Source organism: Phyllostomus hastatus, unplaced genomic scaffold, assembly GCF_019186645.2.
Source record: "Phyllostomus hastatus isolate PE091 unplaced genomic scaffold, TTU_PhHast_1.1 phas_scaffold_46, whole genome shotgun sequence".
NCBI lineage: Eukaryota > Metazoa > Chordata > Mammalia > Chiroptera > Phyllostomidae > Phyllostomus > Phyllostomus hastatus.
Window position 1 is genome coordinate 38,027,461 of NW_025334032.1, and position 27,710 is coordinate 38,055,170.

A 27,710-nucleotide genomic window follows, 5' to 3' on the forward strand; every position below is an offset into this window, starting at 1 on the left:
CGGAGCTCCCGGATTGGCTGCTGGTAGCGGCGCGGGGTTGGCGGGAGATTTGTGGTCTCTGGCGGCTAGGAGAGCAGTCGGGACCGCGATGGCTTCTTCGTGGCGGGTTCGGACCCAGGGAAGCGTGGGGTAAGCGATGCGGTCCCTGGCAGCGCGGGCCGGGGACCGGCTTTATCTTCTTTGCATCCTGCCGCGGCGTGTGCCTCTCCCAGCCGTGCTGCGTAGCGGGGAGTCCCTGCCCCACCGCTGCGTGGGTTCCCCCGTGTGACTCTGGGCCGCGGTGTCCGCGTCTGTAAAATGGGAACTATTCCCAACGTTATAGGGTTGCGGCGAGCTTTATGCAGTTGTAGCCTTAAACTGCCGGGCGAGCAGGAAAGGACGTTGGTTAGCGTCACTACTACTTGGCGTGGGTAGTGTTGTCTAAAGCAGACTCCAAACGAGACACTTGTTTGAGTGCCTGCTGCTTGCCAGACATTTCACTCTTGCGACGTCGAACTGGCCGGTGGTCAGTATTATTTTCAAGTCCTTGCCGTGTTTGTGGCACAAACCAGACTTTAAAGCTGAACCCAAATCTCGGCAGGGAGGGGATGAGGGGCGACAAAGCTGCCGCTTGTTATTCCTAAAAGGGGCGCTTGAGAATGGGTCCAGCAATTGAAAACATCTTTTATTCAAGTGTAATTGGCGCATAATATTATATTAGTCTCACGTGTACAACACAGTGATTCGACATTTATATACTTGGGATGTGATTACCACCTTAAGTCCAGTAAACAATGTATTTTTCATGAAAAAAGACATGCACTTAAAAACAGGTTGCAGAACCGCGTCCTAAAATGCTCTTTGTGGATTTATTGCCAGATGTCCTGCTGGCAGTGTCTGTGCGCAGTTAAAGGCCTCCCTTTGCTGTGGTTGTTGCACCAGGTCCTGCACTGAGGAGCTGCACCTGGGTGGTGGAGGGCTGCCTGGAGGAGGGGGCCTTTGTAGGGTGGGGCGAGGGTGGAGGCGAGCCTATAGCTCAGAGGAGAGGCTGGAGCAGGACAAAGCAGGGAGGTGGAGCAAGCTAGGAGGACAGTTCTGTGCCCAGTGCGGAGGGCATTTGGAAAAAAATATAAGGCCTAAAAGGGCAGCTGGCCAGAGTTAAACGTGGTTTGATAGGCCCAGCATTGGTCTCTCTCCCTCTCACACACATACACACTCACACATATTTAATATTCTGTATATTATGTAGAACATAAGTCACTTATGTATTTATATATGTAAACATGTTTATCTTTGAGACTCATGAAATCCGTTCACCCCTCCTTCCAAAATGTGCTGGCGTGCATCCACCAACGTTTTTACCTGTGGTATCACAGACCTTTCCATCTTTTGGAACTTGACTTTTTTTTTTTTTTTCTTTTTTGAGCACAGTCAAGGCAGGTGACTGGGAAGTGTTTGGGTTAATCTGGCTTCTAGTCCTATTTCTGTTACTTGGCTCTGTGACCATTGGTAAGTCACTGAACTCTTCTGAACCCCCAAGTCATAAATGCCATAGAGTGGCTCCCTGTTCTGTCTTCTTCAGGTCTGAGAACCAAGTAAGGCAGTGGTTCTCCAAGTGGGGGCCCCCGACGAGCAGCACCGGGGGGCAGCAGGGACTTGGCACAGGTGGGAATGTCAGACCCCATCCCAGGCCGACGGAGTCCCGGGTTCTGGGGCGGGGCCACCGAGGTGGTTGCACGAGCCCCACAGGTGATCCCCATGCTGGATGCTGGTGAACCACACAGCCTGAAGCAGTTTTGCAGCTTCTTGTTTGCTGTGAATAACGGTCACGCTGTTTTAGAGCCCAGTTAGTGTACACACGTGGACATGTGTGACAAAAGGCTTATGAACATACTGTGTCCAGGGCCACCTTATATTTTATATCCTCTTGGATGTATTTCTTTTTTTTTTTTAATGCTAGGGGGAAAACCTAAATGATGTTATGGGGCCGTTGATGAAGTTTGGATACAGACTGTGGATTAGATAATGTCATGAAATTTGTTGATTTGGAAATGACATTGTAACTGGCCCTGTCTTAGGAAAGACATACAAGTATTTGGGGGCGAAGGTGCACAGTATCTCCAGTTTACCGCACACACACACACACACACACACACGCACACACACACGTGCGTGTGCGAAGCAAATGAGACACGATGTAAACAAGTGTGAACTTGGTCAGTGGGTATACATAGGACCTTATACTATTCTTGTAACTTTCCTAAAAGTTTCTCAGAGAAATACTGGTTCAGACGCTGTGAACTGAGGTTGCTGTCCCCAAACGGGTGTCCGCAGGGCATGCGTCCGGGTCGCAGCCCCGAGCCCTGAACAGTGCCAGGTGGGCAGAGGGCCCGCAGCACGTTTTCACCGACAGTGCCGTTTCCTGCCGCTCTCGTTTCCAGGTTTCACACCCGTCACTGCTGTTCCGTCTTGTTTACACCCAGGTGGCTGAAGATGGGCAGCTTTTCCCTGTTACCCTGCTGCCCCGGGGAGGGAGCAGGAAGGGGTGGATCTGGGTCTGAACTGACGCACGCAGAGTTGAACGCAGGCCCCCCCTCCCTGACTGTGCTGCTCTGGGCACATACACACCTGCAGCACTAGGGGGCTCCCCTCGACCTCAGAGGACTGCTGGGGCTGAGGGGGACGAGGCGCACGCCAGAGCCAGGCGCAGGGCGGAGCGGGGGTCGGGTGCTGCACACACGTCAGTGCGCCCCCACTTTGCTCAGTCCTGCAGGAACCCTCCGTCCCTGCTGTTGACCAAGACCTCGGGCACAAAGGGTGACAACAGCAGGACTCTTCCCTGTTCCTGGGGGGGAGGTGCTATTGTGTACGGGGGTGATATGATTTGACCTATAAAAGTACAGTTAAATTTGTGAGGTGTGCGTTCTGCTTTCTACAATGACTTTGCCGTCACCTGCATTTCACCGGGTGCACGTTACTAGTGCAGGTGATGAGGAATAGGATTTGGAAAGAAAATGCTTGGAAGGGTTGCAAGTTCCAGTGTTTTCCCTACTTACTTTTTTAATATTTCCTAACTTTTTGTGTGTGTTTTTTGCTGTTTAATAGTGCTAGATATTCAAAGGACACTGTGGGAAGAACGCGTTCCACAGAACACGTAAGTTATCTTTTTATGTTTTGCCTCAATGTTCTCATAACTGACCATGCAGAATAACTGACAATGCAGAATAACTGACGTGTGGTGGGAGCCTCAGGGTTTCATCGCAGTGACGGCGCCTTCCTCTTCGTCCCACTGTTTCCAGTGTAATGGGGGAAAATCGTTAACGTTTTGAATCCTTTTTCCTAGACCTAGGTTGGTTTTATTTTTTCTTGGATAACTGACATGATTCAAAATTGTACAACTTTGTGTATGTTGCTATTTTCACTTATAGCCATTTCTCTATGATGTTAGAGTTTTAAACAATTTTTAATGATTTTGCAATATTCCGCTTAGTCCACGTTATAGTTTACTTTAGGGTACAGTCTTAGAACAAATCTGTGTTAAAGGCAGGGACATTTCTTGAACACTCTTGATCGCTAATTTTAAATTACTTTCCAGGGTCGTGTTAAGATGTAGGACCGCTGAAGGAGGGTGTCCGCTCTCAGGGTGCTGGGGTCAGGGGTTCCTCTCTGCGCCCTGGCTGTCTGGCCTGTGTGGTCTCCTGCCTGCTGCCCTAACACCCGCCTTTGCTGGTGGGGGGTGGCTCTTCTACCTCGGCGGGGGGGGCGGGCGGGGGGGGGGCAGCTCCTGCAGGGTCCCTCAGCTCTGCACTGCCACCAACCCCCTGGGGTGCTTGTTCTTTGGATGGATTTCTCAGTTCCCCGCCCTGGGTGACCCTGGGTGCCCCTGGCTGCCCGGAGGCCAGAGTGCCTGGGGTGGATCCTTCGGCTCTCCCACCTGCTCCCTCCCGTGGAAGGCAGCTGTGCACTGGGGACTGCTTGCCTTAGCAGCAGTGCGGCTGGAGGAGCTGTCCGTGGCTCCTCTCGGGCATTCCAGCCCAAACACTCCGCAGACGGTTTTTCGCTGAGGGCCTGTCGGCAGTAAAGTTTTGTTTCGTTTGTCAGTTCTGCTCCATCTTTATCCCCCCAGAATTTCCTCATCTGTTAGTGGCACCTTTCCACATTTTCCAGAGCTACTTCGGGCGTTCTTCTCATTCCTCTCTGTGTCGACCTTTCATGAGGGTTCGGGGCAGCACACGTCATGGGCTCATTAGCACGCTGAACCGGAAACCCTGGTCTCCCTCCTTCAGTCGGGAGTTCTGGCCCCGTGGAGTGGCCTCAGGACTCTCCACGGCCCTTCAGACCTGTGGGCGTGTGTCTGGGAGGAGGCCCGTGGCTTTCCTTAGATCAGGAGTTGGCAAACGGCGGCCACCCGGCCTGCCCTCCGTGTCTCTGCAGCCCTGCAAGCTAATGGTGGCTTTTATGTCTTTAAGTGGTTGAAATAAAGTCAAAAGAAAAATATGCCATGACACGCGAAAAGGGTGTGAGATTCAAACGTCACCAGTACCTGCATCTGGAGTCTCTGGCGGCAGCGCAGCCGGGTCCTTCCGCTCCGTCCCGCTGCGTTCCGCTGGGAGCGCGAGCGGCCGCGCTCGGTCGCCGGGGAGACCAGCGGTCTGCAGAGCCCAGTGCACTGGCTCACGGTCCGTTGCAGAAAAGTTTGCCGGCTCCTGCCCGAGGTGACGGGGGGATCCCGGGTCCCCCAGAAGTGACGGCAGCGGTGTCCTTGCTGGGTCGCTCCATCTGGGGGTGTTCCTGTTCCGAACGCCAGTCCGGTGACTGTGACTGTGACTGTGTTTGCTTCCAGAGAGCCGGCGGCCGGCCGCACCTGCCCACGGCAGTGTACGAGTTCTCTGACCTCTCGAGCGTGGGCAAGCTGAGTGAGAACGAGAAAGATGAAGAGCCTTATGAATCCTTTGGTTAGTATTTTAGACCTTTATCCCCAAAACTTGAAAGTAGTTTAAGCAACATTTACGCTAGTTCCTAATAAAAATGTAGAAATATCTTCAAATATAAAACTCGGATGTCTGCATATGAATGTAATGTCTGGGGCATTCTTTATAATTTGAATTAATTTTTCTCACTTTTAAATACATTGGAACTAAGAATTCTGTTAAGCATTATGAAAGGAGAGCTCTTCTGGTAGCATGTGTTAACAAGCCAGTCGGATTAGGACAGCTGTGTGGTACCTGTAACACGAAGAATATAAAATGTATCTCTTACCCCATACCAACAGCGGGGTCTTGAGCTAGGAAGAAGACGTTGATGTTTCACTTTCCTTAAACACGCCGACACAAAGGACACTCGCCACAGGGGCCCGGGGAGAGCTCCGCCTGTGCTCCCGGAGTGGGCGGGCACCGGCCGGAGCCTGGCTGACTGCAGGGCGTCCGGATAGGACTGCCTCTGTCCCCATGTCGCTGGCCTCTCCAGCGGCCAGGAACAGCGCAGACAGTGCCACCTGCCTGCACGTGCAGAACAGTAGTGGTCAGACGTTTCTGCTGGAGTCGGTTTTAAGGGAATTTTGAAAATATATACCCTCACCTGGTTTTAATTTGGTGTCAGTCTTTTTCAGTCCAATTTCCTGTTAATCAAAGAATTCACCCTTTTCAACGTGTGCCATTCAGCGCTGTTTTAGTCGAGTCACAAAATCGTACAGCCACCATCGGGTGATCACTCCATAAGTCTCATGAGTGTCTGGCAACTGCGTTGTACATCTGAAACTGACACTGTATGTCAGCTGTAGTGGAAACATTCTTGAGATTGCACAGCTCACCGTTGCCTACTCCAGAACGTTTTGATCACCCCGCACAGCAACCCCGCACCCGCTAGCAGTCGCTGCTCGTCCTCCGCCCTCCCGGCCCCCCACAGCCGTCAGCCCGCGTCCCGTCTCCGTGGACTTGCCTGTCCCTGCACCTCGCGGTCATTCGTGTCTGGCTTCTTTCACGTGGGGTGCTGTCCTCAAGATTCACGTATGGCGTAGCAGGTGTCCATGTCATTCCTGGAAGTTTTCTCAGCTCAGCGCTCCACTGCTGGGTAGAGCTCATCCTGCTGCCCACTCGTCGGCTGGAGCGCGCGCATTGGGTTGTTTCGCTCTTTGGCCATCGTGAGTTACCCTGCCGTGAACGTGCAAGCACCAGTTTCCTCATGGACGTGCTCCTTTCTGATACAGACCTGAGAGCGGCACTCCTAAGCTGCACGGCAGTTCTTCGTCGGCCTCTGAGGGGCTGTTGCACGACGCAGCTGCTCGGCGTTTCCTTCCCCCCAGCGCCGTCAGAGGGGTCCGGTGTCGCCCCCTCTGCGCCACACTCGTTATGTCCGGCTGTGTCTCCCGGCCACCCTTCTTGGTGCGAAGTGGTCTCTCACTGTGTTCGTGCGATAAGATGCACGTAACGTGAAATTCACCACTTCCAGCACAGTGCAGGGTGCCGGTCTGTGGCACGAAGCACACGCGCGTTGTTCTGCAGACCCCGTCGCCGTCCGCTCCAGAACCTCCTCCGGTCCCCTGCAGCCCCAGGCCCACTGAACAACAGCTCCTTGTTGCGGCAACTGGGGCTGCGACTACTCCAGAGACCCCCCGTGAGAGGGGGTGTGCAGTGTCGTCCGTCCTGCGTGTCCTTGTTTCACGCGGCACATGTCTTCACGTTCCGTCCCCGCTGCAGCACGTGTCAGAGTGTCCTTTTAAAACTGAAAAAGGCCCCACCCTGTGCACACACACTCGTCCATTCCTCTGTCGGTGGGCATTCGGCTTGCTTCCACCTTTCGGCTGCTGTGAACACGGGCGTGCAAATACCCGTTTGAGTTCCTGCTGTCACTGCTTTGGGGCAGAAACCCAGAAGGGAGTCGCTGTATCACATGGTGATTCTGCGTTCGATTCTCCTGAGGAATCACCGTGCCGTTTCCCACAGTGGCTGTGCCCTCCTACATTCCCACCAGCGACGCACAGGGCGTCGGTTTCTCCCCTCACTCACTCGTTTTCTCTCTGGACAGCAGCCATCCGGATGGACGCCTTGTGGCGTCTCGTGTGGTTTTGAGTTGTCTTTCCCTGGTGACCAGTGGGGTTGGGCATCTTTTCCTTTGCTTGTTGGCCACCTGTATAATATCTTCTTTGAAGACATACATACCCTCGAACCAGTTTTAAATTGGGCTATCTTTTCATTGCTGAGTTCTAAGACTCCTGTTTGTATGGCTGGTCACATAGGGAGATTCAGGATTAATCTAATTATCTTTTTTCCCCTTGTTATCTGCAGTAGTAAATAAATCCCTTTGTCTAGTTGAGGGCAATGCAAAGTATATTACTTTAAAATCATGCAGTTGATATGTTCCTTGTTTAAGAAGATGTGTATTTGAAGATGTTTAAATTTGCACTGTCATGCTAAGATTGGAGCGTGAAGAAATGGTTGCTTGGCTCTTTCCCAGCAGCCCGACCGATCCCAGGCCATTCAGCCCCACCACCACTGGCCGCCCGCCTTCCCTCTCCCAGGCTCCCCACCCGGCCCCGCCTCCGCCCGGTGCTCCTCCTGGTGAGGTCTCTCCCGTGGCCCCTTTTTCCTGAGCAGGCGGGAGCGCCCCTCCCCCAGCGACTTGGGGTAGCTTTTCACACTAGCTGAAGGCTCTAGCCGTGCAGAGTCCAGCAGAGAGACAGGACAGAGCGTGAGGGGGGCCTGGAATTCCTCCCCAAAGGGCCCTTCCTCCACAGAAACTGAGGCCCCTGCACCGGGAGCTTCGTCAGGTCGTCGGGTAGGGGACTCAGTCCCCGGAGTGCGTGAGCCGTGGGGGCGGTCATCACTGCAGCGAGTGTGCCACTCCATCAGGGGAGGGAAGGCAAAGTCAGACTTCCTGTTTTATCGTGTATCTCGTTGAACCATTTTCATGTAGGCACAGTGACCCAGGTTAGAACTGATAAATACCCACTGCCGGTTCACCTGATTTGGGTCTATCAGTGAGGTGGTTTCAGGTTCTGGTTGCTGCCGTGTGAGGTCAGAAACACTTGGGGAAGTAGGCTGCACAGTTGATCTTGGTTTTGTTAGCCGTTTAAACAAAGATCGCTCCGTCCTCCCCCGTACGAAAGCCGGCGTTCTGAACACTGTCTTGCAGAGCCGCCGCTGCACAGCACGGCCATATACACGGACGACGCGGAGCTCTCCAGACACTGCGGGTCCCTCGTCGCCGCGGCTCCTCCAGGGGACGAAGCAGAAAGAAGGTGCGCCTGCGTTCAGGCGGTGGTTTGTTCGTGGTTAGTGGGGTTTCTGGGAAGCTCTTTAGGACAGAACCTTATTATTCAAAAAAGCTTTTAAAAGATGTTTTGGGCCAACTTCGGTTTTTCCTTAAGAGAACCTGGTACATAAAAACTTAGTTTTTCAAAAACCGACATTACTTTTGATAATTAATTATAGGTACAAACTTCCAGTTATTTTTAAAAAGCCACGGTCACTTTGGCGACTGTAGTTAATACTATAATGCATGTGTTAAGAGAGCAGATCTTAGAGGTTCTCATCACAAGAAAACAATTTTGTCACTACGTATGGTGACAGATGTTAACTCACTCTGCAATATTTGCAAATATGTGATTATCACATTTCACACCTGAAACTAACGTTATGTCAGTTGTACCTTAGTAAATATCAAGTGTAATTGAACAACCAAAAAATGTAATTGACACCCGGTCGTCCTAGAAAACATTGCCCGTGGAGGTGGTGCGACTTCGAGATGGAACAAGGAGGGAGGCAATGGTTTATTACTGGCACTTCAGTTGACTTGTCGGAGGTTCTCGAACTGGCACCCCCGCCCTCACGAGAGGGATGCTCTCTGGTGCGGGCGGAAGGAGAGCACACGGGCTGAGCGTCACGCAGGGAAGCCAGAGGGCACTGTCGGCTGCGGATGTGTTGTCTCTAAGGAGCGTTGCTCTGAGTTCACAAATGTGCATGATGGCAGGATCAGGTAAACCAGGTGAAAATGACTCCATAGAGACCACCTGAGAACAAAGTACACAATGAAGAACTAGCTCTTCAGCACTATCGTACTGATGGTAAATTATTAGCTAGAGCAAGTCCTTGACTTACAGACCTCTGTTAGGTAACAGGTCAGTTCCAGTTGTTGAATATATTGTGGAAGTATGAACCGCATTTGAAAAATTAATATCCGGCCCTGGCTGGCGTAGCTCAGTGGATTGAGCGCGGGCTGCGAACCAGTGTCACAGGTTTGATTCCCGATCAGGGCACATGCCTGGGTTGCAGGCCACAGCCCCCAGCAACCGCACATTGATGTTTCTCTCTCTCTCTCTTTCTCCCTCTCTTCCCTCTCTAAAAAATACATAAATAAAATCTTTAAAAAAAACAAAAAAGAAAAATTAATATCCCACTCAGCAGAACTCTAAATCAGGACGTCCCTCTGAGGTCGTCTGCATAACTGACCACCTGGCACGGCCTTCTCCTCCACAGGGCATTTTCTCTGCACCCTGCGTCACATGCCTCCAATGCGCCAGCTGCTCTACACCACCAGGCTTTACGTTTGCTTTTCCTCCTGCCTTCAACACCCTTCCTTTTATTTCCTGCCTGGACAAGTATTTTCACAAGTCAGCTCAAGGGTCATAACCATGCTGTCTCTCCTAACCGCCCAGTCATGTAGCCGCATCTTCCCTGTCTGTTGCTCGCTAAGTCGTCACCCGGCATGACCTTTGGTCTTCCTGCCAGACATTGAACCAAGGAAGATGCGGTTTTTAAAGCAGTTCTGTTCACTGTACTCTGCCTTTTGAGGTTGGTGTTCCGTGTTTACTGCATTGAACTGAATGAAAAAATGAAAGCAGTCCTGTCTCATCAGAAGTTTAGGGCTACTTTTCTTTTCCAAAGGACAAGAGGCGTGTTCCCTTTCATTCCACCTAACGGTGGGCCTAGTGGGTGCAGGTTTGCTTTTTCAGTACAAATGCTAGCCCCCGTTCCTGGGACAGGTAGCTTGGAGGAGGAGGGTGCAGTTCTCAGACATGACCACAAGGTGCTGCTGTAACGGGACACTTACAGGTACTCTCCTGCCGAGGATAAACTGACCTGGCCTGGTGTGGGACAGTGTGGGAGACGAGATCAATAAATCTGGGGAGGTGGCAGCCCCAGCCAGGACAAGCAGGAGATCTCATTAAATTGGGCTTGTTTTCCTGTCGGACGAGCAGCTCAAAGAAGACATGTGTGAATAACAGTGAAATGTGCGCGAGAGACTGACGGCTTCTCCTTTGGTGCAGTGTGAGCACTCCTGAAATTGAAGAAAGCGAAAACGAGTTCATAAAGAGTAGTGCAAAAAAGGTATGGAGGAGCGTTCTCTCTTCTACCTTAATCAGTGAGATATCTCGTATCCTGCTTGGTTTGGGTGCGAGTGGAGAAAATGTTTTATGAAATATTTCCTATCCTGTTTAGATTGGATGCAGACGGAAAAAGTTCCATAGCAGCATTTTTCATAGAGAAAGAGTATTATGTTTTAGAAGGTACTTTTTTAAACTAAAACGTATAGCCCTGGCTGGCGTAGCTCAGTGGATTGAGCGCGGGCTGCAAACCAAAGTGTCGCAGGTTCGATTCCCAGTCAGGGCACATGCCTGGGTTGCAGGCCACAGCCCCCAGCAACTGCACATTGATGTTTCTCTCTCTCTTTCTATCTCCCTCCCTTCCCAGTCTAAAAATAAATAAATAAAATCTTTAAAAAAAAACTAAAACGTGAAATTTTTTTTATCTGAAGTGTTTTTCGTGGCCAGTTTTCACACCCGGGTCACGTGTTCAGGCTGTGATTCACAAAGGCAGACTGACTCACTGGGGTATTTATTTGGAGCTTTCTTTAGTCTAGGTTTCCTGCCCTATCCCCTAGTCGTTGCCATCTCCCTGTGGTGTTCCACCTGGAGGTTTAGAAACGACAGGTGTGGACTTGATGGGTAGCTACAATGACAGTAAGAAGGACAAGCATGTGCATTCTCTACACCAGCCGTGCTGTTTTCTTGACGCAGCCGAGAAGAAAGCCCAAGCCCATCAGCGAGGACTCCGGCAGCTGTGACGGAAGGGGTGTGATCGTGGAAGGCGCACCAGCAGAGAACAGAGGTGGCCAGCGACGGGACGCTGCGTCGTCTCCGGAGCTCCCAGAGATCCCGGAGGAGCTGGGCACTCCCCAGAAGACAGGACCTCTAGGTGCTGAGTCCTCTGGTGAAAAAGAGACCCTGGCAACCAAAAGTCAACTGGTAAGAGAGAGACTGCCGTCCCCTTGGCAAGAAAAAGTTGATTGAAACATGTGTAGCAGGAAAATACAACAATTTTCATCTTTCCTCCAGTTTTTTTTAAAGGGATTTTTAAATATCTTATTATAAAAATAGTTTGATGTATAAGGTATGGGAAGGAAGAGAAGTATCCTGTATCCCTCCCATCCAGCACTGACCAGGCCCGACCCTGCTTAGCCCCTGAGATCAGACGAGACTGGGCGCGTGCGGGGCGGTGCGGCCGTGGCCTAAAAGCTCCTGTCCTTCTGTCGTCCTCTTCGGTCTTCAGTCCTCTCCCTGAGCTTTTCTCTTCCTCAGGGGGGCCTTGTCCTTGCCGTCCAGTGTTCCACACTACCGTTTCAGGGCTGTCCGACGACACTTCATTCCCGTGAGAGCCGCGGTCCGTTCCTCTCGCACTCGGGAATGGCGGCGTTTAAACAAATTCAAAGCGCTTTGATGACTCTCCAGCCAAATCTTCGTGTGCACCCTCGATCATTCAGAAAAAAAAAATGCTACAATAAGATTTCTGGGTCACGTGTGTTCTATTGTAAGATTCTTGACATATACTTTTTGATCAAATCTTAATATGTCTTTGCCAGCACCTTGATTTTGGCCCTTTGAAACCGATTCTGGACTTCTGAGCCCCAGAACTGTGGGTGAATACATTTCTGGTCTTTTAAGGCACCAAGTTGTGGTAATTTATTACAGCAGCCACAACGAACTAAAACATTACCCACGGACTTTTTAGTTATGTGGTTTTTAGTTCTACCATTTTTTTTAATTTTTATTTTTTAATATAGTTTCTACTGAGATTCCCTATCTGATCATTAAGACCATCACTTCCTTTACTTCTTTGGACATGCTTGTGATCGCTGCTTTAAAGTCTCTGTTTTCTAAGTCAGCTACCTGGGCTACCTCAGGGCCAGTTTAATTTTCTGTCTTGACTACTAGTGACATTTTCTGTGCAACATTTTAAATCTAGTACTTTGTAATTGCGTGTTGGACATTGTTGTTGACAGGTTGTTGAGACTCTGAATTGTGTTACAGTGTCTCATGAATAGTGTTGACTTATTTTCATAGGTAGCTTGGTGACTGGCGCATCATTTTTAACTTCTGTAGGCTTGGTTTTATTCTTTGTTAGAGTCAACCTTTGAAAAGCAAGGTGTTTTCCAAGCTGCTGTAACTCTGGGACTCCCTCTCTGTACTAGTTTTCTGTTGCTGCATAACAATTACCGCAAACTGGGCCACTTAAAACAACATACACTTAAATCTCACTGTTTCTGTAGGTCACGAGTCCAGGCTCACCTCAGCTCAGGGTTCCACAAGGGTGAAAGCTCATCTGAGACTCAGGGTCTCGTCTAAGATTATTGAGGTTTTTCGGAGAATTCAGTTCCTTGCCGGGGGGGCCTGAGGTTCTCTCTGGTCTCAGCCCCTGGAGCCTGCCGGTGGCTCCTAGTCGTGGGGCCCCTACGCATTAAAGCCAGCGGGGGCATCTCTCTCCACGGGCTACAGTGGAGAGACAGTGTAACCTAACCGAGGGAGCTGTTATTCCCGCGTTCACGGGTGCCACCCACACTGGAGTGGGGGAAGTCGTACAAGTCACCGGGGTCATCCTAGGGTTCTGCGCCAGGACGCAGGTCCCTCCCTGACGGCCCTGGTCAGAGGCCGGTTTCAGGCTGCGCGGTGGGTCTTCAGTGGGCCTTCGGCAGGGGCAGTGTTCCGCAATCCCTTCCGTTATTGTCCGCCTTAAGACGCCTTTTCAGACATTTTTTTCTCCCATATACTGCATCACTGTTTGTGTACTTGGGCCCTTTGGAAGTTTACAAAGCATTGTAATATCTAAGGTTTTGGTTTGGGGGTTTTTTGCATCCCATCCCCACCCCCCGCATGCAGAGACGCGGTTTTGGCCCCCTTGGGAACAGCGGCACCCCACTGCAGATTGCCGCTCGCAGCGCGGCTGGATGCGCAGGTGTTCGCCCGTGCCAGCGCGGGCCGTGCACTGGCCACGTCCAGTTCCCCCAGCATTGTTCGTCCTCCAGTGCCCGTCACGTCCCGAGTCCCGCGCCGGCTGCTTTCCGGGCAGCTGTCTGCGGCCCCACCCTGCACACGTGGACTGCCGGAGAACCGGACTTCTCCGTGCCCGCAGCGAGCTGCGCTCTGTGACTTCTGCCTCCGCGGCGCCCTGGGGTGTGCTGGGACTGCGCGCGCTGTGCGGCTGTCTGGAGTCGCACCCCGGGGTGGGGGTGGGCGTGGGGGTGAGAAGGGAGCATGCGCAGGCCCCACTGAGTTTCCTCATCTGGTTCTGCACCGCGTCCAATGCCTCAACAAAATCGCCAGACCCCGCCCCCATTTTGTGGTTGTTTATGGTGAGAAGCTGTTACTTATCAAGATTTGGAGACAGCTGACTCCACACATGGTCTCAGTGATGAAAGTTCGACTTCCTCCAAGGCAATCTTCTTTAAAAACCAGCTGGAAGGTGGTTTTTTTTTTGGGTGGGGGGCACAGTTTACTTTTTCCAATGTTGCCTTATATCAATTAAGATCATTTATAGAATTAACTATATACTATATTAACTGAGAAGTAAGTAAGAATCATAGCTAAAATATTAACTGCCAGTGTTTGATAATACTGTCTTAGTCGTTCTAAGAAAAACTCAGAGCGGTTGTGGCCTTGCTTCCTAGCAGTTGTCATCAGCTTGGCTCGGATAAATTCTTAGGAAAACCCACTCCTCCAAAAAAAGAAAAACTTCTAAGTAAAATTCTGTGCTGATTTTTTTTTAAAGAAAACTCAGAAAAAGGAGAAGACGTTTCATGGCAAAAGAAAGAAACCAAGAGATGAAGCTGTAGACACAGGTATGGAGTAGTTAGTACTTTATGCTTTCACAATCATTCAAGAGTTTCATTTAAAAATTCTTAATTCATTAAAGAAATAAAAATTTTTTAAAGATTTTATTTATTTTTAGAGAGGGAAGGGAGGAAGAAAGAGAGAGAGAAACATCAATGTGTGGTTGCTGGGGGCCGTGGCCTGCAACCCAGGCATGTGCCCTGACTGGGAATCGAACCTGCGACACTTTGGTTCGCAGCCCACTCTCAATCCACTGAGCTACTCCAGCCAGGAAGAAATAAATTTTAATTATGTGAAACTGCCACTTTAAAAAGTTAAAACATGTGACTTAGGAGTAACTGTTTTCCCAACATCTATCATGAAAATCTTCAACGTACAACAATGGTAAAAGAATTTTACAATATATTTATTTATATACTCACTACCTAGATTTTACTATTAAAATATCCATTAATATATTTTCATACATCATTTAGTATGTAACCTTTTCTGTAAGGCTTCTTTCATTTAGTATAACTTTTCTCAGATTCATCCATGTTCTTTGGTAGGTATTGACTCAAAAGTTTATTGAAAAATGTTCCAGAATAAAATAAAGCATTTCCTCTTTAAGTTCTTTTCAAGGAGAAGTTATGGTATCTTTCTTGGTATTAAAAAAAAGTCTGTTTTAGAAAATTTAAAAAGTATGGAAAGGAAGATAAAATCACCTATAATTCCATCACCCCAAAATAACTACCCTGTTTTTTGTCTCTGCTCTTTAATCCTTTTACTGAGCTTTTCTCACCCAAAAAGGGACCATGTAAGGACATGGTCCTTATCATATTTTACCATATCCTAAGTATTCTACAATTCCATTTTGGAAGATACTTTGTTCAAGAATGTACTGTGGTTTTGTTCGTGTTTTACTGTATTTATATGACTGTCCACGTCCACACTGAGAAATCTTGTGCTCCAGAAGTGACTGTTAGGTTAAATTAGAAAGTGTGGCTAACAAAGGAGAGCTCCCTTGGCAGTGTCAGACTGCTGAAGACAGTGAGGAGGCCGTGCCCCAGACAGCGGCCGGCCGTGCCCCAGGCTGCGTCCTCCTAAACTCCCTGAAGAGGGAGGGAGGGACAGAGAGAAGTAGAGAGGCACAGACAGCATGTTGAGACTAGGCCCTGGGGCAGGAGCAGGGGGTGTCCCCTCCCACAGGCTGCGTCACCCGCAGCTTTTTCCGTCACTTTGGCAGGATGGCTTTTGCTGTCGGCTTGCAGAGCCCTGGACTAGAGCCACATTATTGCTCATCAGTCTAGTACATTGGCTTATCTTGCTGTTCTAGATGTTTCTGGCTGCGCGCGTATTTGGTGTCTAAAAGCGAAGAGAAGCAGTGACATCACGGAGCTAGATGTTGTCCTGTCGGCATTTGAGGAAACCATCCCTGAGTATAAGTAAGTTTTAACGCGCTGGGGCGCCCAATGGACGTCCCTGGAAGCACCCCTTTTGCTCAGCCCGTGGCTTCTGACCCGTAGCGTGTTCACGACCCAGTCTCACATACGGTTGCGCCCCATTATCACTCTTTCTTCGGTCCCATGAATTATGTAGTCCCGTGTCTTTGTAGGTCCAGACATGTGGCTTTTTAATGTGTTTCTTTGTTTCTACCTTCCATCTCAAATACCCTGTCAGACTTCGTGGACGGGTGGTTCCTGGCTTTTGAAACACTGAGACGTCCTCCGTAACCTGGTGCACGGTCCGGGGGGTCTGGCCAGTGGGTCCGCGTGGAGCCGGTAACTGTCGGGTCCCTGCAGAATCAGCAGCTTTTCCTGCTACTTCCATCAGTCTGTGCTGCATCTATTTAAAGACACTTAGTAGGGCATCATGCTCAAGACTGCTGCCTCGACTGAGTGCCTCAGCCTTCCCAGTGGCCCTCTCCATTCTTACCACCTGTCTTATCTGACACCAGTTTAGTGTCACTGGATTTCTGTTGCTAGCGTTTGCCAGATGGAATATTCTTTTGCTTGCAGCCTTTGTCCGATCTTAAGCTTTCTTATAAAATCTTTTTAAATTAAACGTGTCCGCCTGGCGGAGGTTCAGCTGTCGACTAGGCCATTTACATTGTATTGTATTATGGGTATGTTTGGGAGAATGGGCTGATCAAGTTTGTTTACTTCTTTAAATTTTTCTAACTTTTGATGTTTTTAATCTTTTCTTGCTTTTTTTTAAACATAGAATTTATAATTCTCTTCTAATAGGATTAGAACTTTGGGAAGGTCTCTAATCTCTCGATCTTCTCTCCCTGTCACCACCCCAAGCCCAGGTACTTATCATCCTGGAGACCTTTAGTTCCGGATGCAGGTAGACAGATTTTCTTAACTTTGAGACAGCGGCAGTCTTTACGAAGGTGTGTATTTGACACTCTTTGCATCGTACATTTCTTACCACATCCTATGGTAAGGCATAGGATGTGGCATGAAACCACCCTTTTCAGTGTGGCTGTTTGTGGGAAACGTCTAAATCCCTCCGGTTATTGTGACCATGACTTTGAATGGGAAGGACAGTTTAGCTGGATACCCTGGGTTACACATCGTTTCCTCAGATATTTGCAGTCGCTGCTCGTCCTGTTTTTCATCTGGTGTTGATGGAGAGAACATGATCTTGTCTAATCTTGTTCTTCCGCGTGTGGCCTGCTCATTCTCTGAGCTTTTACAGGGTTTTGTCTTTGCTACTTTTAAATTTCACTGTTGTGGTTCTGACCTTTTCAATCTAAGGGTAGTCTTTATAAAAATTAAAAAATATTTTTGTTCCTCTAATTTTTAAAATTTTCTATACCACTGTCCTTTGCTACATTCTTCTTGATTTCCTCAGTCTCGATACTGGAAGCTTGCTCATTCATTTCTCAGACATAGCCATCCCTTCTGCCGTTTACTCCATCTGTCGAGTTCTTTACTGAGCTGTTTGAGCTTTTGTGCATAATATTTCTGGTTGGCCCTCTCTTATGCCTTCAATTCATGTTTTCTATTAATATCTTTAGAGTATTTGTTAGGCTAATTTAAAAGTGCTGCATTATGTACTGTGCAATAACTGCTTCTGACAGAGTTTCCGGTCTCGTGGACTGTGTCCCTCTGAGCTAGCTGTGTTCCCCCGGGGTCTGGTCACCGCAGACTGTGAGCTCCTGTCCCGGGCCGTCAGCTTCCCCGGTGGCCCTCGTGTGTGAGGGAAGGCTGAACCTCAATTCCCGTCGGCGCCCAGCAGCACAAGGGACGGCCTGCATGAGCCGTCCTGGGGCGGGGGCGTCTCAGCCACTCACCCCGCCAGGTGACCTGTAGGTCGGGGTCCCACCCGCTGCTCTCCAGAGATAAGTAGCCTTAAGAGCAGACACACCTCTGAGATTGCCAAGCTCCCGCCCTGGGGTTTCGGCAGGGGAAGGAGGAGGGGACAGCTGCCCAGAGTTGGCCCGTCTCCCTGGTGTTCCCCGGCCTCCCAAACATGGCCCAGGTTTGACTGCTGAGGACCCGGGACAGAGCCCCGAGTTGCTGCAGCTGCCGGGAAGCAGGGTTGGGGGGAACCAGCGCCCAGTGCTGGGGAAGCAGCAGGCACTTCCCACCCTTACCTGTCCCGGGCCGCAGCCACACCCCTCACACCAGTTCACCCCTCCGAGTACCGCTTCCCCTCAGCTCGGGGCTTCCCGCTGCTCTCTCCGCTTTGTCGTCCTGTCCTGAGGACGGCCTTGGGTACAGGGGCCGGCCTGTCCTGCTCACTCCTCTTTGTCGTGGTAGGAGGTGTCCGTTTCAGTCCCCCGAACGGCACGTCCCAGAGCCACTTTGCCATTAAAACCGGTACGGAGACCAACGCCAAGACCGGCGTGACTGTGTTACCCTTCCCCCACTCAGCAGTCTCTGCAGAAAGCAAAGAGCTCTGTGGTCCTAGCCCGAAAGTGGCCTCGTCTTCCTTTTAGCGTAGTAGATTCTCGATACAAGAAGTGACTTAGGAAAAAGAAATGACTTAGATGTAGTATTTTCATTCGACTCCTAAAATTACACAACACCCTGGTGTTCTGGTCACACCAAGTAACTCCGGCAGGGCCACGGACCTCTCTCCTTGGCGGAGCGTCCTCTGCCACGTGTCCAGCGTCCCTTTCAGAGTCCAGTCAGCTGTCGGAGGGCCTGCTCTTCTTGGTGTCTGTGCCCGGCACGCACTCCTGAGTAGTTTCTTTGTTGGCAGACTCACTGATGGTAACCGTTATCAGTGTGTAAAAGTCAGAGTGTGCAATGAAATGCAAACCTTACAAACTTGGAACATTCTAAAACCAATTCAGTCAGTTATCTGTGGGGAAGTGACCAGATTTTTACGGCACTAGAATTTGAGAAAGCTGTGTCTATAGTTGATAGAATCCACCAATTTCTCATCTATAATCCATGCAGAAAGTCCTGATCAGTTTTTCTAGTTTTTTCTGTTTTTAACATCTTAAAATCATGATTGTATATTTAAATTAGAAATACTTTTCTTAAAAGGGGGCTGATGGATTTTTTAATTGTGATGCAGTACACGTAGTCTATAATTTACATCTTGACTGCGTTTGAGTGCAGACTCAGTTATGTGAAGTGTGCTCACATCGTTGTGTGGGAAATCTCCCCCCCGCCCCCGTGTAGCCTTCAACACCTGCCGAAGGTGTTCTGACCACGTAGGCCAGGGCTCGCCCCTGGGTTCTCTGTTCTGTTCCGTGGGTCCAGGTGTCTGTCTTGCAGTCTGCGCTGCACTGTTTTGGTTGCTGTAGCTTGGTGATGTCTTGTGCTCGGAATTGTGAGGACTCATCCTTGGTTTGCTCTCTCAAGACTGTTTTGCCCACTTGGGGGCCTTTGTTATTCCGTATGCTGTTTACAATGGTTTTGTTTCTATTTCTGCAAAGTGCTGTTTGGAATTAGGTGGGGATTGCATTGAGTCTGGAGATTGCTTTGGGTGGTAAGGACATTTTTATAGTTTCAAGCCTTCCGGTCAATGAGCATGGGATTTTTTTTAAAATTTGTGTCTTTAATTTCTTTTAACAATTTTTATAGTTCTCAGTATACAAATATCTCACCTCCTTGGTTAAGTTTATTCCTAAGTATTTTATTCTTTTTGATGCCACTGTAAATGGGATTTTTATTTTCTGGATTGTTCATTGTTAACACATAGAAAATCAACTGATTTTGCATCCTTCAAAGTTGCTGAATTTGTTTGTTGGTTCTAACAGTTTCTTGTGTGTGGACCCTGTGGGTTTTCTGCCTACGAGATCATGGTATCCGTGGACGGAGGTTTTACTGCTTTCCGGTGTGGGCGCCGTTTACTTTTTCCCTGCCTGATCGCCCTGGCCGGCGTGTCCAGCGCCGTGGCGAGAAGGAAGGGCAGCGGGGGAAGCGTCCTGCCCTGTCCCCGGTCTGAGCGCAGAGCCCCCGGTTTTCACCTCTGAGTGTGGGGGTAGCTGCGGGCTCTCCCCCACATTGACGTGGTTTCCTTCGGTTCCTAGTGTATCGGGAGTTTCTATGGTGAGTGGGGGCTGGGTTGTGTCCAATGCTTTTCCCGCACTGAGGTAATTGTGTGGCTTTTGTCCTTTTGCTGCTACTGTGCAGTGTGACGTGGATGGTATCCCACATGTCCAGCTCTCCTTGAGTTCCAGGCATAAATCCCACTCTGTCGAGGTGCAGATAGTCCTTTCCACGTGTTCAGTCCTGTTCCCTGGTATTTTGCTGAGGGGTTTTCATCAATAACCATGAAGGATATCCGTCTCTAGTTTTCTTTTCTTGTAGTACTTTTGCCTGATCTTGGTGTCAGAATAATGCCGGCCTCATGAAATGAGTTCAGAAGTGTTCCCTCATCTTCAGTATTTTGGAAGCGTTGGAGAAGGACTGGTGTTCTTTCTTCTTTAAATGTTTGATAGAATTCTCCCTCGGAGCCTCCAGGCCCTGGGGTCTCTGAGGGGTGGTCTTTGATTACTGATTCAGGCTCCTTACTAGCCATAGGTTCATTCAGACTTTTTTTTTATTTCTTCACGATTTATTCTTGTTAGGTTTTAGGTTTCCAGAAACTTAAGCATTTCTTGTGGGTTGACCAGTTTTGGGGCATGTAATTGTTCACAGCAGTCTCTCGTGACCTTTTCTGTTTCTGCAGCATCAGTTACAATGCGTCCTTTTGCATTTCTGGTTTTGAGTCTTTTTTCCTTAGTCCATCTAAGGAGGTGTCAGTTTTGTTGATATTTTTTTTCAATAAAACAACCCTTAGTTTTATTTTCCCTATGTTTCTGTTCTGTGTTTTGTTTATTTCTGCTATAATCTCTATTGTTCCTTCCTTCCTCTAACTTTGGGTTTACCTTGCTCTTTTTGTAGTTCCTTGGGGTGTGCAGCGAGGTTTCTGGTTTGAGGTCTTTTTAAGGTCGGCGTGTGCTGCCGCAGCCTTCCCTCCTGGTGCTGCCGTGCCCGCATCCCTCCGTGTGGATGTGTTTGTGGTTTTTGTTTTCATTTGTGCTGACGTATTTCCCAATTCCCCTCATTATTTCCTTGATCCATTGATTGTTCAAGAGTGTTGTTTAATTTCCACGTTTTTCAATTTCCCAGTTTTCTTTCTTTGATGACTTCTAGTTTTATTCCGTTGTGGTTGAAAAGATAACTCAGCATGATTTGACCCTATTAAATTGGGTAGGACTGGTGGTATCATCCAGCACCGACACATCTCGGGCAGTGCCCTGCTGTGCCTCAGGAGACCGTGCGTGTGTGCGTCCTGCTGTTACTGGGGGGTGGGGGTGGGGGTGGGGGTGCGGGAACGCTTCCTGTAGGGCTATCAGGTCCGGTCGGGTTACAGTGTCGTGCAAGTCCTCAGGCTTCCTGTGGAGCTTCCGCGTGATGGATCTGTCACTGGAAGTGCTTCCGTGTGGCTGTTCGGGCCTTTGAACGTGTCAACCTGCCTACTGCAGCTCATTGAGTGGGTTTGGGGATTCTCATAAAGGCTTTTTGGGCCTTACATAGTTACGGTGGTTCCCCTGCAGGACATGAGGTCTGGGACTTCCTCTTTCACCATCTTGCTGATGTTGCTGGAAATACCTCTTTAAAAAAAAAAAGATTTTATTTATTTTTAGAGGGGAAGGGAGGGAGAAAGAGAGGGAGAGAAACATCAATGTGTGGTTGCTTCTCAGGCGCCCCCTACTGGGGACCTGGCCTGCAACCCAGGCTTGTGCCCTGACTGGGAATTGAACTGGCGACCCTTCCGTTTACAGGCTAGTGCTCAGTCCACTGAGCCACACCAGCCAGGGCTTGAAATACCTCTTTAACACCACAAGCAGCATGAGCACTCACACAGTGCAGTCCTAGCCTCTGAAGAATGGCCTGACACCTCGGAGCTCGCTCCCGCACCGAGGCAGAGCGTCTGCTGCCGGTGCAGTCCCTGAGCACCGGCCGCCTGCCATGGGGAGCCGGACCGGGATGCTGGGCCCTCTCCCCCTTGTCACTGGGGCCTGGGACGCTTTCTTTCTTTTGGGGTCAGCTTTATAGCCTTTGAAGGATTGGACCGCTGGCTTTTGGCTGCTTGTTGGTTAGTCCAGACATGTCGTACGGTTATTCCTCCAGTTGTTGGCCGGCAGGAAGGCGGGGCGGAAGTCTGCAGGTCAGCGGGTCCGGGCAGGAAGGCTGGGTTGGCGGTGCATTTCCACATCACCCGGAGTCACCTGTGGGTGTGGCCAGTGTCCGGGAGCTTAGCCAACCACACACCCGAGGGTTTAGGGAAGAATATCTCCTCTTCTTTTTCTTTTATTGGGACAGACCCCGTATTCTCTAAGCCCGAGAAAGGGCTGTAGCTGGCCGGCCATGCCGTCTTAGATGCTCGAATGCTGTGTGCCTAATTGTGTGTTGATGTGCTAATAAGCAAATGAAACACTGTTCACAATCCAGTTTTTGATACTTAGTTTTATCTTTTTTTAAAAAATTCTGTTACAGACAAAATATAGAATCTAAAATATGCAAGGAAGCGATCAACAAATTTCATTCTAGTCTGAAAGAGGAACTCATCAAAACAGTAAGTTCGTTGACACAAATGTATTGTCCTGGATCCTTCTTGCTCATCCTGAGGAGCACACAATTATCTTAGACAGATTGCATTTGCTGCCATGCGGTCAAGAACTCATTATCAGTGTTCTGCATATTGTTGGGAAATACTGTAAGCTAATAAGCATTTAATTTTGGAAAATGCCATGCAAATATTTTTTTGTTTTGTGTAGCTTACTGAAGTCCAGAAGTTGAAAACTCTGAGAAGGAAGAATACTAAGGTAAGTCACTTGTGATCAGATGCATGTGGTCGTGTCGAAGACTTAAGTGAAGACTCGACTCTGGGCTTTGTGACCTTCAGAGTGTGGAAGGTTTCTGTCCTTTTAGGCAGGCTGTTACTTGGCTGGTCTTGTGGTTGAGTAGTGTCCATGCACGCTAGGTCGTGGGGGTCCTGGTCAGCCTAGAAAAGGCTGGGAAGCCCAGAATGGATCAGTATTGAGTGATGCATATTCATCACTTTTGTACATATCAGAAAAGCAAAGCCTTCAGAATGAACAGCTGTCCCATGTCCCGGGTCAAAGGACAGCCTGGGAAGAATATTGAGCTAAGGGTCAGGAGACCTTTTTTCTTGCCCTTGTTCTGCTACGTGAATGTTGCGCCACCTTTCTGAAAACACCACCAGCAGGTGTGCCACAGAGAAGCTGGAAACATGGGGCTCGGCCATTTGTGGTTGATCAGATGACCCCTGAGGGTCTAGCCCTAAACTTGCGTGAACCCAGGAGTGGAAGAGCAGCTTCCCCTCCACATTAGTAACTGAAACGGATTGGAAACACACACATTTTCCTGACAGTGATTACAAACTTTTGCTCGTGTGTTTTTCCTTCGGTTTTAATCTCTGGTTGGTCAACTCGGCCTTGCTTGTAAACAAGTGGGAGCAGTCAGAACGTCCGGCACCGGAGCGTCACGCAGTCACCAACAGTGACAGCTGAGAGGGCGAAATTTACTGTGCTGAGATGTTCTTTCTGAAACCCCTTCCTGACCCTACTAACCCGTTCAGTACTTGCCTATTGTGCCTAGACAAAATCTGGGACAATAAAGTTCTTTAATGCCGCAGCGGAGATCTGGCCCCCACTACTTTAAAGTCCTGGAGTAAACCGCCCGGCCGTCCTGTCTGTCAGAGCACGAGCCGGTGCCGTGGCGGCGCACTGCTCCCGCAGACGCCTGTCCTCCCGCTGGACGGCGTCCCACGACGGGAAGGGCGGGCTCTGTCTCGTTTCCCACCACGCTGCCGAACTCCTGGCACGGCGTGCTCGGTGGTGCCCAAACATCTGTGAAATTATTTTAACAAAGAAATTGTTGTATTACTTAGATGACTTCAGACATTGAAAAGAAAAGGCAGCGTTTGATCGAAGTCCAGAACGAACTGCTTTGGTAAGACAATACCGAACTCCTCTCTGCGAGCCTACCCAGGAGGGCGAGGGCATGCCACGCGGGGCTGGTAAAGCCTGCTGCTGTCACATTAAAATCCCTTTGGTTTTCTTGGAGCTTGCAAGCCGGTGGAGGCAGGTTGTGCTGCAGAGTGGAGAGGCTTTCAGCAAAGAAAATTCAGCGCTGGCCTGTCCTCAGGTCTCTCAGCTCTAGCCTGAGACGCAGCCTAATCAGCGATGTGACTGGAGATTCGGGAACTGGGCGGCCTGGGGTGTGAGTCCAGGCTCCGCCGCTTACTGGCCGGGCAGCCCCGGGCAGGTCATGCAACCTCCCGGGACCTCAGTGCTCTCTGGGTCAGTGGTCAGGGCACCTGGACCTCGAGGGGTGCCGCGAGGACGCAGTGAGTGGGGACGCAGAAGGCGCGGCCAGCGTGCGGAGGGCGGTACTGAGCAGGTTCAGTCTTGTTAGCGTTTCTGCTGAAACATGCCCGGGTGTGGCGCTCAAGCACCCCCAGCCCCCAGCTCTGGGGACGGAGGGAGCCACTGAGAGCGCGAGCAGGGTGCCGAAGGTCGCAGGGTTTCACCCAGCACTGGGCTCGTTTTTCCTCCCCCTGGTTTTATGGGACCTTGGAGACGGGCTCAGTGTTGATAAGAGGAAGGAGCAGGGGAAGGCTTCTCTTTCACGGTTTTACTGTTGCCTAGTCCTGCCTGAGGCCGTAACAGGTCAGCCAAGTTGTGTTGTGACTCAGTAGTTCCCCAGGCCCGATTTTCCTAACTTCATTGGTGCACTTACAAACTCAGTCTCCTCGTACGCCGTGGGCTGTTACACTTCATTATGTGTCATTGTTTTTAGGAAAACTATTCTTTTGTTTTAGGTTAGAGCCACAGCTGAAACAGCTACAGGTAAAATGTGATGAACTGGAGGAGAGAAAATCTTCCCTTAGGAATGCAGCCCATTTCTTATCTGACTTAAAACAGCTTCACCGCGATTATTCAGAAGTCCGAGAGCGGGGGCCGCCTGTGAAGGAGACGGTGAGTCCGGTTTTCGCTCCGCACCGCGGCTCAGGAGGTGCAGGGCTGTCATGGGCTGGTGCCGGCGGCCTCAGGGAGAGAATGGAGACGCAACCCCAAACAGTGAGTGTCCTCTAACTCCAGGAACACTGCTGACAGCGCCACTTCCTTAGCTGCTGGAGTAAAGCAGAGGAAGAGAGGACACCCTGCGGCAGGAACCGGGTCTCACCACTAGGGGGGCGCGTCTTTCTGTGCGAGCCTCAGAGGGGCGACCGGCCTGTCGTGGAGTCGTCCTGTCCTCGCCGGACACCAGCCAGGCTGGAAAGACCACCCTCTTGTTCTTGTTCCGCCCGGGCTTGTAGTCTCTTTTTTCTCTGAAAAGGAAGTCATTATCCCATAAAAGGGCAGGTGTGACATTAGAGGCTGAGAAACATAAAAAAAGGGAAGATAGTAGGGGAAAGTGTGGTATGTTGTTGTAGTAAGTTTTACAGCTGCGTCCGGATTGCTGCTGCAGGCGTTGCTGCAGGTACGAGACCCCGCTCAGACTAACAGGGATGGTTGTTAGAGAGAAAAAATGATGTATTCGCAGCACACGTATATTTTATGAACATTCTTGTATGCCTCGCGTCTCAGTTCAATTTTAAGGTTTTGACACGGGTCTAAAAGTTAATCCTCCTGAGCCTAAGTTTTTTTTATAGATGGGAGATCTGGAAATGGGATGTTTTTCCGTTTTTCCCCGTGACCGCATCCAGCCAGTGTGAAGCTTACCGTGTGCAGTCGGAGCTTCAGCTGCTAAGCTCGAAGAGGCTGGCGGCGGAGGCGGGGATGCCGCGACTGGGGCCCCGTTTGCTGCCGCGCACTCCCCGCGCCCGCAGCCCAGCCCGTGCTCCGCGCGCCCGCCGCTGCCTCTGTGCGCCTGTCTCGCAGAGCACTCACCTGTCCAAGTGTTGGTCTCCCCGCTCTCTCTCCCTGAGCTAAACGTCCGGTGCCAGGTGCTAGTCCTTCCCACGTCCTCCCGGAGAGCAGGCGCCCTCGGCAGCTCGAGCACCTTAGACTCCCAAATAGTTAGCTGAATCCCAGGGATATGGTAGGTGTGTTCCAGAAAGCATTCCGTTATTATTATCTTTTTCATTTGTTTTTCTCTATTTTTTTTTATTTTTAATCATTGTTCAAATACAGTTTTCTCCCTTTTACTCCCATTCCAGCCCACCCACCTGCATTATTCCGTTATTATGAGGGTGGTATAGTCTGACCGCTTTTCTGCTCAAGTCTCATTTCTAAGAAAACCACATTAAACAAATTCGTAACTGTAGACTCCTGTAAGGGGAATTCAGTCACTCTCCCTTAGGTACAATTTATAACATGAAGTCTGGCTTTGTTAATTATTTTAAAGTCATTAGCTGGGTTTTGTTTTCTATTTTATGTTGGGTTTGTAGTCTGATTTGTCTTTAATCATTAAGAAATTTGGATGGCAACTTCTGAGACATTTAATTGATCTCCACTAAATAATTTCTGTAGATGATGCTTTTTTTTTTTTTTCTGGGCCCGGTGTGCTCCTGCCACCGGTTCCCACAGTAGCAGCAACTCTGAGTCACCACATTCTGTTTAAAAGAGGCGTGAGCTCAAGTGCCCTTGCGGGACCCAGTTCTTACCTGCCCCAGGGACGAACTTCCGTTTCAGATAACTCACAGGCCTCGGTGGCTCTGAGCCAGCTGGTGTCCCCGGGTGAGGTCTGCCAGCCTGGGGAGCAGTTCCCTGGAAACCTGATTTATCAGTTGCGTCCTGAGGCACGGGGTGCGGGGGTGGAAACCAGACCCGTGACGCCAGTTCCCAGAAGGAGGAGTCGTCAGTGGGAAGCTGCATTAAACTCGGCGTTTGGTCATAACACTGAGCTGTGTGGGACAAACAGGGTTGTAACAGTTCTTGGTATTTTTTAATCTAAGTATTTTCCTTCAATAGTATGATTCGTCCAGCCTTCCAGCTCTGTTATTCAAAGGGAGAACCCTTCTAGGAGCTCAGAGCCACCTGCAGAATATCAACTATCGGTTAGAGAGGCTCCTCGACCAGGAGTGACACGGGTCTACTAAGCCGCGCCCACGTGAGGACAAGCCCCGCACCACGGCCTGTCGCCTCCTGAAACTGCTTTTTCTTAGAGGACTTTCTCGGGGACACGTAACAGAGCAAGCTTGTCTAACCGTTCGGGCTGGTTGTGTGCCCTTGTCACCAGTGTGACTGCGCAGTAGTTTTAGAGGCTATAATTAGCTCTTCTGGTTAGTGTCTTGAGTAATGAGTTGAAATATTGACACTCAATCCTAATTAGCCACAGACATAAAGACTTTAATCTATAAATAAATATGCATAAGCTGATGTGAATACAGACTAATTTTGGTTAATCAATAGAGAGTTGTTCTGAATTTAAGTGCACTGAAATTAATTTTCAATAAAAGTGATTTACTTCAGTAAAAACCAAAATTGGAAAGCAATATAAAACTTAACTTTTATCAACAAATTTAACAATGAGTTACTATAATTTACAATAAGTTACTATAATTTAATGTTCGTTTTTACAATCTGTTGTCAGACAAACCACGGCCTGGTTACGGTTACGGAAGTCTCCACAGTGAGTTAGCTATTCTTGTAAACTTCCACAATTAGTTCATCAGGAATTTCGTCCCCTCCACTGTTGTAATCAAGAAGGCTGGTCTCCGCAGCTTCTGCTAATTCGGCGTCTTCAGTAGCTTCCAGAAAACAAGTGTCATCAATGCCATTGTCCCAGTCAGGACCAGAAAATTCAGTTTTTGACAACATACAGGATGGTGGCTTTTGAGGATTCTTGGTTTCATTGTTCATTGCTTCGTCAGTTGCAAACTCTTCTTCCTTTAGTTCCAAAGAGGAGGGGAAAGGAGGGTGGAATGGAAGAAAATACTAGTTATTCCGTCACAGTGTGATGATTTCACTACAGCAAACTGTCGTGGCTGAGCACCCGGTGTGGGGTGGTGGGACAGCGGCCCGCCGTGACAGCGAGGTGTCACCGCCAGTGCGTGTCTGTGCTGGAGGGGGGGAGAGACCAGTGCGGCCACACGGTAACTCGTGGCCACGCCAGGTGCAGGGCACACGGGGAAGCTCCTGTTCTTGTGCAGCATTTCTGCATGTAAAAAATTTAAGTAAAATTGTTTAAAAACTAAGGTGATCAGTGCAACGGAAAAGCAGGCA

The 27,710-nt window shown here is 49.6% G+C and overlaps 2 protein-coding genes across 2 annotated transcripts in view; one reads left to right on the top strand and one right to left on the bottom strand.

Annotated features, from left to right (window-relative positions):
* Positions 1-26,592, top strand: CENPU (centromere protein U). The gene is made up of 13 exons (XM_045821221.1): positions 1-129; positions 3,085-3,133; positions 4,823-4,934; positions 8,110-8,215; positions 10,244-10,304; positions 10,994-11,221; positions 14,019-14,088; positions 15,396-15,504; positions 22,012-22,090; positions 22,293-22,340; positions 23,429-23,490; positions 24,362-24,518; positions 26,457-26,592. Exons 1-13 carry the CDS (start codon positions 89-91, stop codon positions 26,568-26,570), a joined length of 1,236 nt encoding a protein of 411 aa, XP_045677177.1. The 5' UTR covers positions 1-88; the 3' UTR covers positions 26,571-26,592.
* The window catches only part of PRIMPOL (primase and DNA directed polymerase), a 32,960-nt gene continuing 31,836 nt past the window's right edge, over positions 26,587-27,710 (bottom strand). Inside the window, exon 14 of the mRNA XM_045821220.1 lies at positions 26,587-27,374. Within this exon, the coding sequence (XP_045677176.1) occupies positions 27,123-27,374 (252 nt within the window). The 3' untranslated portion in view covers positions 26,587-27,122. The remainder of the gene's footprint in view (positions 27,375-27,710) is intronic.

Excerpts from the sequence above, each read along its gene's own strand:
- CENPU (XM_045821221.1), top strand. The coding sequence starts at position 89 with ATGGCTTCTTCGTGGCGGGTTCGGACCCAGGGAAGCGTGGG. Across the intron at positions 22,341-23,428 it reads TGAGAAGGAAGAATACTAAG|ATGACTTCAGACATTGAAAA; the intron begins GTAAGTCACTTG and ends TGTATTACTTAG. Across the intron at positions 23,491-24,361 it reads GTCCAGAACGAACTGCTTTG|GTTAGAGCCACAGCTGAAAC; the intron begins GTAAGACAATAC and ends CTTTTGTTTTAG.